Below are 13,850 nucleotides of genomic sequence, written 5' to 3' on the forward strand. Positions count from 1 at the left end.
TCTAACATGAGGAGGTGAAGAGAGGATAACTGTCTTTATATATAGACAGCTGATTAAACATTAAAGAAACCAGCTAGATGGAGCAGCTCTGAAAAACCTGACTTGTGGGGAAGAAATTCACCCTGCAAGGCATGTTTCCAGACACAGAACAGATAGGTAGTTACTTTCCTTGCATTTGAAGCCTGAAAGGCTGTGGTTCCCCAGATGGCTCTGCTTCCCTGAAAAACAGTTTGAACAGTTTTTGTTTCCATGTTGTCTCCTTGGCTGTGTTGGCACAGCTCTTCACAAGACTCGTGCAAACTCGATTAGGGAACTGGCAGAAGGGCTGAGGTATGTGTTTTGCTTATACAGTCACTTTTGGTTCCTGATTCTTGGGCTTTTTTGTTTGTTTATTTTTCAATCTTAAATGCTGGATGAGCCTATTTTAATTAAAGTTCACGCTTATCTGACACCAGGAAAGTTATTGAACAGAACTTCAGTTAACTTGAATTGTGCAACTCTTTCCCCCCCTCCGTATCCCCAGTCACTGAGAGATAGGGCAGATAGATACATGAAATGATGTGTGCATTTCTGCACTTTGATAGCTGTTAAAAAGCCCCCAAGCTGCAACTGCTTAACTGCAAAGGCTTCTCAGCTCCCATCGTTCCTATAGCTCTTACTTCAAATATTACCGCTGGTCTTTCCTCTTCCTTCTTTTTAAAGAGTACAGAGCAGGTCGCTGCTTTCTGTCGCAGTCTGCATGAAATGAACCCTTCTGATTCAAGTGCTCATCCTCAGGAATTTACAGGACCCCAGCTGGCCACCATGAGACAACTCACAGATGCAGATAAACTGCGAAAGGTTATCTGTGAACTTCTCGAGACAGAACGCACCTACGTCAAAGTAAGAGGATCTCAATGTATTGTTTCAGTCTCCTAATATTTCTTCTCTTTCTGGAAAATTTTGTTAGTTTCTTCTCCAATACTTCAAATTATGTTTCATGCAGGTGTCTCTTTGTTAACTTACATTCAATTCTATGATCTGTCCCTAGAATAGTAACCTAAACTTCTGAAAGAAGTAGGCTTTCCAAATTTTTATGCTGTCATTTTGAAATTACTTGGCTGGTGTGCAGAGGAACACTGTGTAATGAGAGCCGGTATTGATTTTGTAAGTAAAACTGTGTAAATGTTTCCTTTTACTATCTTAAATTCTGTGAGATCTCCAACTATTCTGTCTTGTGCGTGAAAGGGAAAAATTCATAGACTAGGTAAACTGTGATCTGTGCCATGTCAATTAATATTCAGAGGCAGTTTGAGGAACCAACATGGGAATCTTTTTGTGAATTTCTAGGACTTAAATTGTCTAATGGAGAGATACCTGAAGCCTCTACAAAAAGAAACGTTTCTCACACCAGATGAGGTATGTTATCTGTTGCTTATTTTTTTGCTAGATAGCTCTGCTCTCCTCATTCCCCAGCTTGACTTGCTTGTCTGAGCAAAGGCTATGGAGAAATTTTGAATTCAATTTCTTTTAAAAGAATGGATCGAGTAGAGTATAAAGGTACTGCTCAATAATGTATAGTCTTTAGGTTTTTTTCCTGGCATTACACTTCTTATATAATTGGACTGAGAATTACCGAAGTTCTAGAAAATGTGATTTCAGCTGCAAAGCGGTATTTTCAGCATCTTGCTTTTTTTCTCTTATTAGCTGGATGTTCTCTTTGGGAATCTGACTGAAATGGTAGCGTTCCAGGTGGAGTTCTTGAAAACACTTGAAGATGGAGTAAGGCTGGTTCCAGACCTGGAAAAGCTTGAAAAAGTGGAGCAATTTAAGGTAATGACATTGCTTATCTTCTGAATATTTTACACTCTTTATTGTACTTTTCTGACTACCATCACTGTTCATGTAAAAATCTACATCTACTTACTACATCTTATTGTTAGCTAATACTGGAACTCTTTGAAAAATATCCTGCTACAATTGTAGTTTATGTTACATCTAGCCATATAGAGCACTGCAAATCTGTAACGCCATGTGCTGTTAGATGCTATTCTTGCCCTTCTGCCAGATTTTTTTGTCTTGGGCTGTCAGGAAACGCTAGAAATGGAAAGTTACGTAAAGTCTTGGTAAACTGAGTTCTGTGTTTGGGCTTTAGATGCATAGTGGGACTATATGGCAAATACTTCCAACTATCAGCAGATGTGCATCAAAAGTAGAAATAAAAACTAAAGATATATAAACTGAATTAAAAAAATAAATAGGAAAATGTGGAAACAGAAACTTTATTTTATTTATAGTGCAGTCATGTACTGGATATATGGCAATTAGCTAATACAGTATTTATTCTTTGGGGAATTTTACTCTTGCTTTGAGCACTCACCTTGGTAGAGGACAGGACGTCTCGATGAATAATAATAATTCCACTGGGATTGCTCTTCAGCGAACATACTGCTCTGAAAGAACTACTGAAAGTTGTCTTTTGGTGCATGTGTGGCTTTGCCATCAGGTGCTTGTTTAAAATAAGCACCAATCATGAACACTGCCCTTGCATCACGGGGACACAGCTTTTGTTTTGTAGGAATAGGAAATGCACCTTTAACAGGGAGCACAGAGATACTTTTTTTTTAAGTGGAGGAGGCCTCTGTGAGCACTGTGTGCTCTAAGCTTTAAGAGGAGTACAAAGGAAGCCTCCTTATGGAGAGAACGCTGTCATCTGGGGGCTGCTGCTTCTGCCTCTTTCCATAAAACGTGCATCAACTTCACTTTCAGTTCTGTGCTACGAGCATAGTCTGAAAGGAGTGTGCAAAATAGGACTTCATGGTTTCAGTTCTGCAATTTGCTTCCCTCTGCTGACTGTCGACAAGTTGCATACGTGTTGTCTCATCCCCCACCCCTTGTTCTCTTTTTCCAAAGTGGGTAGCAGAGAAAACACTTGTCCATGGCATAGTTCTTTTAGGGAAAGATTGTGTTTTGCCCTTAACACAAACATATTTTCAAAAGAGTGAAGATCTTTGTGTGTTGTGCAGAGGGATAATCGTCTTGCTTTCAGTTCCTTAGTGTCTTGATCCATTACAAAGTCACATACATCCAGTCCTTCCTGTGGCCTCTGGTCATTACTTAAATCGATAAGGTTATAAGCTCAGGCATTTAAATACAGTTCTGGAGCTGTGAACCTAGTTCTCTGTATAGTCAGTGGTGTCTCCGGATCATCCTAACTGGAACTCCTTCCTCAAATATTCTTTCAAGAAACAGCCTTAACAAAGCTGAATGTTTCTGAGGGAAACACTGCCTATTCTGGGTCTCCGCAGGCTCAGATTAGCATTTATTAATTGCCAGGGTTTTGTCCCTTTCCAGCAGAGCAGGTATCTCAGGCGGGTCTTTTTGCCTGTGCTGGAGCCAGACTTTGACATACTGTGCTTTGTGGATTTGGGACTGCTGAGATCAAGGTTGCCCCTGTTGAAATCTAATGCAAACTTATCGTAAAAGTTTTGAGTATTCTTTGGGTATACTTAAGAGTACAGCAAGTACAGGTTGAACCTTGCTAATAAACCTTGCTAATAAATAAATCCAACTCTGTGACATGTGCCATTACCAGAAGCTGAGTTGGTTGGAAAAGGAGTTGGTTCAACTCACTGCTTCCCCCTGCCCTTGACTTAACAATGTTTTCATTTTCTTCCTCATCCGAGTTAAATGTCAGAAATGGAAGATTAATATTTTTCCTGTAATAAACTGTGTCCAAGAGGCATTTTGTATAGACATCAGTTAAAATTAGTTCATTGCTTACATTTGTGTCCTGAAGACAGTTATCCTTTGCATAACGAGCATCTTTACTAATATGCCTTGCAGTGGTGCACTCAGGTGAGCACTTAGAGCCTTAAGATTCCTTTAGGGAAAGTAACCGTATTATGGAAGGAAATCCCTTACTTATCCCTAGCATAGTTAATGTTTCTCTTGGGCTTAGTGGCTGTGTAGGAGCACTGAGAGAGGCAAATAGTTGTGTGTGAGCAGACTGCACAGTTTAAAAAATGCAGAAATTTCTTTCAGCCTGGGTCATCACAAAGGTGTGGAGTAGTGCAGGCTCTGGATGATGATGTTGCTACCAGCTGGTTGGAGTGAAGTGACGTCCCAGGAAGCAGTGCACTGTCTCCAAACTGCAGGATGGTGGTGTGCTTCCCCCCCTTTTTGTTTCTTTTTCTTTTTTTTTTTTTTTCTTTTTCCCTTCTCTCCCTGCATATTCTCTGTTGGAACAGATAATTTTGGGTAAATTGTTTTAGTATGGGCTGGAGGAATATAGAGGCAGTGCTGGGAAGTCTCTAAATCTGGATTGAGACACCGTGGCAGGATTAGACTCAGAAGGTTAGAGAGGTGTGATCAAGTTCAGCAGTTCTTTTGCCTCCTGTGTTCTCCCTGGGGGGGATGGAGACAGGGCACGCTCCTGCTTTGTCAACCCTAGAAGCCTGGAGCTGTTGTCACTGACACCAGAGACTATACCTGCTCCAAGCTTTTTGGCGTAATGAAAGATGCGAGGAGATGGTCTAACATGAGGAGGTGAAGAGAGGATAACTGTCTTTATATATAGACAGCTGATTAAACATTAAAGAAACCAGCTAGATGGAGCAGCTCTGAAAAACCTGACTTGTGGGGAAGAAATTCACCCTGCAAGGCATGTTTCCAGACACAGAACAGATAGGTAGTTACTTTCCTTGCATTTGAAGCCTGAAAGGCTGTGGTTCCCCAGATGGCTCTGCTTCCCTGAAAAACAGTTTGAACAGTTTTTGTTTCCATGTTGTCTCCTTGGCTGTGTTGGCACAGCTCTTCACAAGACTCGTGCAAACTCGATTAGGGAACTGGCAGAAGGGCTGAGGTATGTGTTTTGCTTATACAGTCACTTTTGGTTCCTGATTCTTGGGCTTTTTTTTTTGTTTATTTTTCAGTCTTAAATGCTGGATGAGCCTATTTTAATTAAAGTTCACGCTTATCTGACACCAGGAAAGTTATTGAACAGAACTTCAGTTAACTTGAATTGTGCAACTCTTTCCCCCCCTCCGTATCCCCAGTCACTGAGAGATAGGGCAGATAGATACATGAAATGATGTGTGCATTTCTGCACTTTGATAGCTGTTAAAAAGCCCCCAAGCTGCAACTGCTTAACTGCAAAGGCTTCTCAGCTCCCATCGTTCCTATAGCTCTTACTTCAAATATTACCGCTGGTCTTTCCTCTTCCTTCTTTTTAAAGAGTACAGAGCAGGTCGCTGCTTTCTGTCGCAGTCTGCATGAAATGAACCCTTCTGATTCAAGTGCTCATCCTCAGGAATTTACAGGACCCCAGCTGGCCACCATGAGACAACTCACAGATGCAGATAAACTGCGAAAGGTTATCTGTGAACTTCTCGAGACAGAACGCACCTACGTCAAAGTAAGAGGATCTCAATGTATTGTTTCAGTCTCCTAATATTTCTTCTCTTTCTGGAAAATTTTGTTAGTTTCTTCTCCAATACTTCAAATTATGTTTCATGCAGGTGTCTCTTTGTTAACTTACATTCAATTCTATGATCTGTCCCTAGAATAGTAACCTAAACTTCTGAAAGAAGTAGGCTTTCCAAATTTTTATGCTGTCATTTTGAAATTACTTGGCTGGTGTGCAGAGGAACACTGTGTAATGAGAGCCGGTATTGATTTTGTAAGTAAAACTGTGTAAATGTTTCCTTTTACTATCTTAAATTCTGTGAGATCTCCAACTATTCTGTCTTGTGCGTGAAAGGGAAAAATTCATAGACTAGGTAAACTGTGATCTGTGCCATGTCAATTAATATTCAGAGGCAGTTTGAGGAACCAACATGGGAATCTTTTTGTGAATTTCTAGGACTTAAATTGTCTAATGGAGAGATACCTGAAGCCTCTACAAAAAGAAACGTTTCTCACACCAGATGAGGTATGTTATCTGTTGCTTATTTTTTTGCTAGATAGCTCTGCTCTCCTCATTCCCCAGCTTGACTTGCTTGTCTGAGCAAAGGCTATGGAGAAATTTTGAATTCAATTTCTTTTAAAAGAATGGATCGAGTAGAGTATAAAGGTACTGCTCAATAATGTATAGTCTTTAGGATTTTTTCCTGGCATTACACTTCTTATATAATTGGACTGAGAATTACCGAAGTTCTAGAAAATGTGATTTCAGCTGCAAAGCGGTATTTTCAGCATCTTGCTTTTTTTCTCTTATTAGCTGGATGTTCTCTTTGGGAATCTGACTGAAATGGTAGCGTTCCAGGTGGAGTTCTTGAAAACACTTGAAGATGGAGTAAGGCTGGTTCCAGACCTGGAAAAGCTTGAAAAAGTGGAGCAATTTAAGGTAATGACATTGCTTATCTTCTGAATATTTTACACTCTTTATTGTACTTTTCTGACTACCATCACTGTTCATGTAAAAATCTACATCTACTTACTACATCTTATTGTTAGCTAATACTGGAACTCTTTGAAAAATATCCTGCTACAATTGTAGTTTATGTTACATCTAGCCATATAGAGCACTGCAAATCTGTAACGCCATGTGCTGTTAGATGCTATTCTTGCCCTTCTGCCAGATTTTTTTGTCTTGGGCTGTCAGGAAACGCTAGAAATGGAAAGTTACGTAAAGTCTTGGTAAACTGAGTTCTGTGTTTGGGCTTTAGATGCATAGTGGGACTATATGGCAAATACTTCCAACTATCAGCAGATGTGCATCAAAAGTAGAAATAAAAACTAAAGATATATAAACTGAATTAAAAAAATAAATAGGAAAATGTGGAAACAGAAACTTTATTTTATTTATAGTGCAGTCATGTACTGGATATATGGCAATTAGCTAATACAGTATTTATTCTTTGGGGAATTTTACTCTTGCTTTGAGCACTCACCTTGGTAGAGGACAGGACGTCTCGATGAATAATAATAATTCCACTGGGATTGCTCTTCAGCGAACATACTGCTCTGAAAGAACTACTGAAAGTTGTCTTTTGGTGCATGTGTGGCTTTGCCATCAGGTGCTTGTTTAAAATAAGCACCAATCATGAACACTGCCCTTGCATCACTGGGACACAGCTTTTGTTTTGTAGGAATAGGAAATGCACCTTTAACAGGGAGCACAGAGATACTTTTTTTTTAAGTGGAGGAGGCCTCTGTGAGCACTGTGTGCTCTAAGCTTTAAGAGGAGTACAAAGGAAGCCTCCTTATGGAGAGAACGCTGTCATCTGGGGGCTGCTGCTTCTGCCTCTTTCCATAAAACGTGCATCAACTTCACTTTCAGTTCTGTGCTACGAGCATAGTCTGAAAGGAGTGTGCAAAATAGGACTTCATGGTTTCAGTTCTGCAATTTGCTTCCCTCTGCTGACTGTCGACAAGTTGCATACGTGTTGTCTCATCCCCCACCCCTTGTTCTCTTTTTCCAAAGTGGGTAGCAGAGAAAACACTTGTCCATGGCATAGTTCTTTTAGGGAAAGATTGTGTTTTGCCCTTAACACAAACATATTTTCAAAAGAGTGAAGACCTTTGTGTGTTGTGCAGAGGGATAATCGTCTTGCTTTCAGTTCCTTAGTGTCTTGATCCATTACAAAGTCACATACATCCAGTCCTTCCTGTGGCCTCTGGTCATTACTTAAATCGATAAGGTTATAAGCTCAGGCATTTAAATACAGTTCTGGAGCTGTGAACCTAGTTCTCTGTATAGTCAGTGGTGTCTCCGGATCATCCTAACTGGAACTTGGCTAATGAAGTTAATCACGTAGCCTGAACCCAGGCACCAAGGCCGGGCCTGTTTCATGCTAGATGGTGTGAAAACACTCTAAAAATGCATTGTCCTGTCATCCAAAAGCTAAATGAAAACTTGAGGTGGCCTGGCAGAAGGGAAAATAACTTACTGGCTTTCATGTGCTTTTTTTTTTTCTAATTTTTTTTTTATTTTTTTAAATCCTAGAAAGTGTTGTTTTCCTTGGGTGGTTCCTTCCTTTACTACGCTGACCGGTTCAAGCTGTACAGTGCCTTCTGTGCCAGCCACACAAAAGTCCCCAAAGTACTGGTGAAAGGTAAGAGCTGTGTGTTGGACAAACAGACCTGGGCATGCAGAGAGAGAGATGTCACAGCGACACGGTGATTTGGGCTGGCGCAGGTTGTCCTTGTGGATGATGAGAGGTGGCCACTGCACCCCAAACCATGCAGGGCAAGTAGTGGTGGAGGAATGGGGGCACACGTGTGCCTGGTTGCCCTCCAGGAGCCTTAGCAGTAGGGAAATAAGTCCACCTGGCCTAAGAGGTTTGCAGAAAGCTCCATGCTGTGGGTGTTCTTGGACCACCATCGATGTACTGATACCTGAGTAGCTCATTACAAAAGGTCCTTAACCTCGCATGTAGTTTTTCCCCACACGCTTAATTTATTCTCCCCTGACATGTTCAGTTTCTTTGCAGTAATGTGGGGAGTGGAAAGTTTTCATAAGTGGGTGATGTGGCGTGTGCTAATGGAGCACTGTGTACTTTGGAACCAGGAGTAGTGACGCTTGTCATGACCTCTGGATCCTCCTAGAGTTTGTGCTGTGAATCCTTGCTGATGGCAATCCCAATGAAGCTCCAGCCTATGTGGTTGAATGCTGACAGCCACTAGGAAAGGATCAGCCTGGGAGACTGTTTTATGGAAGTTGTCTAAATATTTTAACTTCGCTGTGCTCTCTCACTTCCCTCTCTTCTTCCTCTCACCTTTGTTCCGATTTGCTGGAGAGGTTTCCATGTACAAATTCCTAGCAGAGCTTGGCTTGCTGAGATGGAGATAAATGAACTGTGGTCTGGCTTATAAATGCCCATGGGCCTCCTTGCCTTGGAATGATGTTTTTTTTCCTTTGTGAAAGTGTTAATCTCTTAGAGTTAGCAGGGCTTCATGCAATTCCTTTTGGCTAAGACCTTAAATAAACAAATGGTTCCAGTTGTAGGAGTAATGCCATTAAGGGAGGAGCTCTTATTTTTCAAAGAACATCTGGATGCCTGACAATCAAAAGTTCAGGGGTTTTCTGTTTCTTGGGGGTTTTGGGGGGTTTCTTTTTTTTTTGCTGCGCACATTTTTTTTTTTTTTTCATTTCTACTTGTAAACACTTACTTACTATGCTGCAAAGAATACTTGGCAGCTCTGTGGAATACATAAATAAATGATTTTTTGCTAGTCACATCCATGCTTTGTTTCGGCATCATTTTGTTAGACCTTAATGTTGAGGCTGTGGACTAGGTAGCTATGGTTGTATTGGTTTGCCTTTTCATTACTGGCTGGATTATAAATGAGAAATGGTTGTGCTTGAATTATTGCACAAACAGAACTTAAAATTTTATTCCAGAGATACACTCCCAGGCTTTTAAAGAGATTTATTTCAAGTGTAATTTGGTGTCCTCAGCTGAGGTGCAGGTGACTTTTGGATTTGAAACTGAAGTTGCTTTATTGAAATCAGCTGACTGCAAAAAACCCCACGCAACCTCATCAGGGGAACATGGCTCTACTTGTGTGGAATTGTTTCCGCACTGAATATAACTTGTATGTCTAAAAATGCCACCTACTTCATACTTCCCTCCCCATATAAATTTATGTTTAAATAGAAGGAGGAACAAGAAAAATGGTATTTTTATAAATTCAGTAGCAGTCGGGTAGAAAAGATGACAGCAATCAGATGTCCAGTCTGCCTGTGCTCCTAAAATATCATCTACTGTCATAAGCTTACTGCTTCCTGCCTCCTTACTAGTTCTTGATTTTTGTTGTTATGCAGTACTGCATTTTAAGGTTTAATAAGATAACTATAACCACACTCACCAATGTGATAGGTTTCAGACCAGACTCATGAGTAGTGACTTCTTGCAAATATCCAATTTGAGCCTTTTCATAAAGGACACAGGTGATGAAAACAATTTATGCTACTCTAGAGTAGTTGCAAGGCCAGAAATACTGATACTGATAGTGAAATTAGGAACTGTATGCATTGGTATGGTAGGTGGGTGCAAGCTGTTAAATCATAAATAGCATATCCGTGGCAAAGTGTCAGTAACTCAAAACCTGAAGTGCATAAAATCTAATAATGGGCCTGATAAATCTGCACTTCCTTGCAAAATGTCTCTGGATAAATTAATATAAAGCTGAAAAAGTCACTTTATCAGGGCAGCTGTTACGGTTCTAGATGTATCCAATCACTTCATTTTAATCTCCTAGCCAAGACAGACACTGCTTTCAAGGCATTTCTGGATGCACAGAATCCCCGGCGGCAGCACTCCTCCACGCTGGAGTCTTACCTCATCAAACCCATCCAGCGAATACTGAAATACCCTCTCCTGCTGAAGGAGCTCTTTGCTCTGACTGATGTAGACAGCGAAGAACATTATCACCTTGATGGTAAGGAGTTAACCTATGTTGCTTTTCCCTGTTTATCCTCCGACCTGGAACCCTCCCCCTTCCTCTGAGAGGCTTAAAAGTACCTTTTGTCTCTTCCCCTATCTCTCTCTTTCTTCTAGTGGCCATAAAAACAATGAACAAAGTTGCCAGCCACATTAATGAAATGCAGAAAATCCATGAAGAATATGGGGCAGTGTTTGACCAACTCATAGCAGAACAAACAGGGGAGAAAAAAGAGGTAACAGATGATCAAATTTAAGAGAAAAAAGGCTGTTATTTTGGCGCCTGTAGCATGAATGTTAAATGGTATCAAATATTTACCTTTTGTGCTGTGTCATTTAAGTGGATCCTGGTGCAAACAGATAAATCCCAATCCAATTCAAAATCCTGCTTCTCCATGTATGGTTCAGTGAGTGAGACCAATGTAAAGAAGTAATGGGTTAATTCACCTTCAGTGTTGTACGTGGGTCAAAATCACATCCCACCCTGCAGCTCGCTATTTTGAGGTCCGTGTCTCTCCTCATTCCACATAAATAATCTTGCTCCACCAGTCTGAGTGGACTGGCGTGCTGAGGCAAGTCCGTACTTAGCTCTTTAATCACTTTAAAGAGATCAAAATGCAATGTGTGAGAAACTGCTGTTTCTCTTGTAGAAAGTGCGTTAGTGGGCTTGGTATAGGAGACAGCCTTGGGCTTTGGTCTAGATGTCTCCTATGGCGCATATGCAAACACGTGAAGATCCAATGTGGCTCAGTCCTGACCGACCATCTCAGAAACCCATGGAAGGTGTCTTGAAGTTTCAGGCTGAGACCTGGACTCTCCATTTACTGATACAACGTGGGTCTGCACTCCATCAGCACAGTGAAGAAGAGTGGTGGGGCAGTAAGGGGGGAATGGGGTAAGGTCAAGGGGACTCAAGGAAGAGGTAGAGGCACACTAAAGGGATGATGGGAGCATTGATGTGGGGAAGGGCTGGAGAGAGACATGACTGTATGAAGTAATAGTAATGAGGTTTTGCCAACAGCTAGGATAAAGAACAAACATAAGAGGCGTTAGGCTACAAGACAAAGGATGTCTGGGTTAGAGTAGTGTTGAGGAAGCTGGATTGCAGAAGTGACGAGAGAGGATCCAGATGGTGGGTAGAGGACAGAGACTATGGTTGGCGCTGGCAAGCAGTGGTAGAGAGGGCATGTCAGGACATTTGTTGGGAGAGCAGTCATGGTTTGGTGTTAATCTGGGAGAGGAGACAGCAAACACATATCTTCCCGTTGCTCTTGTTATCAGGGAGACCTCAGGTTGCTGTGCTGATGGTATCGTGGCATCCTTTGACAAAAGTCAGACATCACTGAGAGGAGGGTGGAGGAATGGCCCTTAGGCTGGGGATAGCCCTCAATTTGTCACTCTGGGAGACCATTAGTCAAAGTTCTGGTTGCTGCAATATTAGTTATTAACTCCTTTATTAGTCTGTTTCCAGCAATGTGGTTTCCACAGGTGAGCCTTTGGGTGAAATCAAGAGCCATAGGAACTGTGGGGAGGAAGTGCTTTGACTGCTTCGCATGATGCGGTCTCTAAACCTAACCCCAAACTGTGTATGTGGTGGGGACTATGTTTAAATGTTCAAACAAAATAGAAATAAACTGGTAAGAAGAGAGATGGACAAAGCAGCAAAAAATGCAAGGAAAACATCTGAGGTTTGCCTTGATTTCCCCCCAGATTATGAGAGCTGGACTCTGAGTTTGACTTCTCCTAATTTATGCTCACCAATTAAGGATTTACTTGCATGTATTGCCAGCTGTCACAGTCTGTTTGCACACACTTGCAGTCATCTGATTAAATATTCCTAAAGTTTGCTTGTAGGGCGTTTGTTTGTTTAAGAATAAAGTTCAAGCGAGTTTTCTTGAACTGAAAATTCAGGCTTTCTTGAACTGATTATGCGTTCTGTCTTTGTGCTTGTGTTTGTGTTGGCAGGTTGCAGACCTTTCGATGGGGGACTTGCTCTTGCATAATACAGTGATATGGCTGAATCCTCCTGCTTCACTGGGGAAATGGAAGAAGGAACCTGAGCTGGCAGCATTTGGTTTGTATCCTAGTAATTTTATTTTGGATGCCTAAAAGACTGTGCCTTAGCAGATATTTATTGAAGGCAGTTGTTCATTACCTTCTCCAAGATTGGCTGGAACCTAAAGCCATATTTGTCTCTGCTGCAATCCAAATCTTTTGAAGAATTTAGACGTCACTGCTGGAATAGTGCAAGAGTTTCTTAAACCTATACTAAGGTTATGAATTGAGAGCTATATAGAAAGGTATTTGTCTCTGAAAAGATACAGTTTGGCAGTCTGATCGATGCCAAGTAATTCTACTTCACATCCTATAGGATTGGGTTAGGGGCTTGAAGAGGCTTTGCCTTTTTTTCCTCTGTGCCTTTTGCCAGGACTTGTATATCTAAGCTTTAAAAACTGCTTAAAATCTAAGCCAGGACTCCCAGTGAGTTGCTTTGGAGTGGTCTGTCTGCCTCCGAGTAGTCTATCTTGGGTGGCCAAACTAGAAATTGAAACTGCTATTGACGTAAATCTCAAGGTCCTTCCACTGCATTGGAGTATGGTCCCTTGGAAAGGTACATGATCACTTATATTGGCTAAATCATTCTCTTTTATTTTCAGAATTATATCAAGTAATGCAGAGTATGCTAGGTTCTCTTTATTTGTTCTTAAATTTCTTTACACACAACTGATTTTTTTCCTTGTTGTTTCCGGAAAGCAATGCTAGTTAGGAAGCCAATGATTTTTATTTTTCTTTTTGTTCTATATGAAACAGATAACAAATGAAGACTCTTTTATTTGTTATATTTGTTTATATGCTCTGGAAGAGCATATAAAAATTGACTGCTTTCCTGTAAGTTGGGAAAGCACCTGGTCATACCCTAAAGCTGAGGGGCCTCATGAAAGTACAACTCTTAATTACTCCAAAAAGCTTTAAATTGGTTTCATAAAATCTCCAAAACTAAGATTTTAATTATCTCCTGCAATTCAATTGTAAAACAAAGGGTGTGTTTGAGGCCTGAAGAATGAGATCACAAAGAAAACCGGAGTCTTGAAAGGCAAATTCCAGCTCCATGCGGATGGAAAAAAGGAATCGGATTACACTTCTGCCTGCCAGTGGTGCTCACTCTTTAATTCCACATAGACCACTGTCCCACCTGGGAGGGGTTCAAGTTCTGGCCAAGCCCAGTCTCATCTGCTTGACTGGCTGTGTGTAGCCGGATGCTGCTCCTTTGAGGTGAACTTAGCCAGGGGGATTAAAGTGTTCTAAATTTTTGTGTAGAACTCTTTCTGCTTGAATAGTTGTTCCAATAACTGTAACTTAAACTCTTAAGTTTCAAGTGACTTTGAAGTAACCTGGTTTTGTGTTGTAGAAGTGGCTGAGCTTGATTATTTTTTTTTTTGGGGGGGGGGGGGGGAGGAAGAAGGGAGGGGGCTGGTAGGTTTT

At 41.1% G+C, this 13,850-nt stretch overlaps 1 protein-coding gene across 1 annotated transcript in view; it reads left to right on the forward strand.

The window, feature by feature from the left end:
* TIAM1 (T-cell lymphoma invasion and metastasis 1) overlaps positions 1-13,850 on the forward strand; it is a 123,753-nt gene that overhangs the window by 102,395 nt on the left and 7,508 nt on the right. Inside the window, exons 15-21 of the mRNA XM_014938172.1 lie at positions 703-882; positions 1,330-1,398; positions 1,687-1,812; positions 7,928-8,036; positions 10,186-10,365; positions 10,485-10,603; positions 12,333-12,441. Coding sequence (XP_014793658.1) covers positions 703-882; positions 1,330-1,398; positions 1,687-1,812; positions 7,928-8,036; positions 10,186-10,365; positions 10,485-10,603; positions 12,333-12,441 — 892 coding nt within the window. The remainder of the gene's footprint in view (positions 1-702; positions 883-1,329; positions 1,399-1,686; positions 1,813-7,927; positions 8,037-10,185; positions 10,366-10,484; positions 10,604-12,332; positions 12,442-13,850) is intronic.

This window comes from Calidris pugnax, unplaced genomic scaffold (genome assembly GCF_001431845.1).
Source record: "Calidris pugnax isolate Ruff unplaced genomic scaffold, ASM143184v1 scaffold25, whole genome shotgun sequence".
Lineage (NCBI taxonomy): Eukaryota > Metazoa > Chordata > Aves > Charadriiformes > Scolopacidae > Calidris > Calidris pugnax.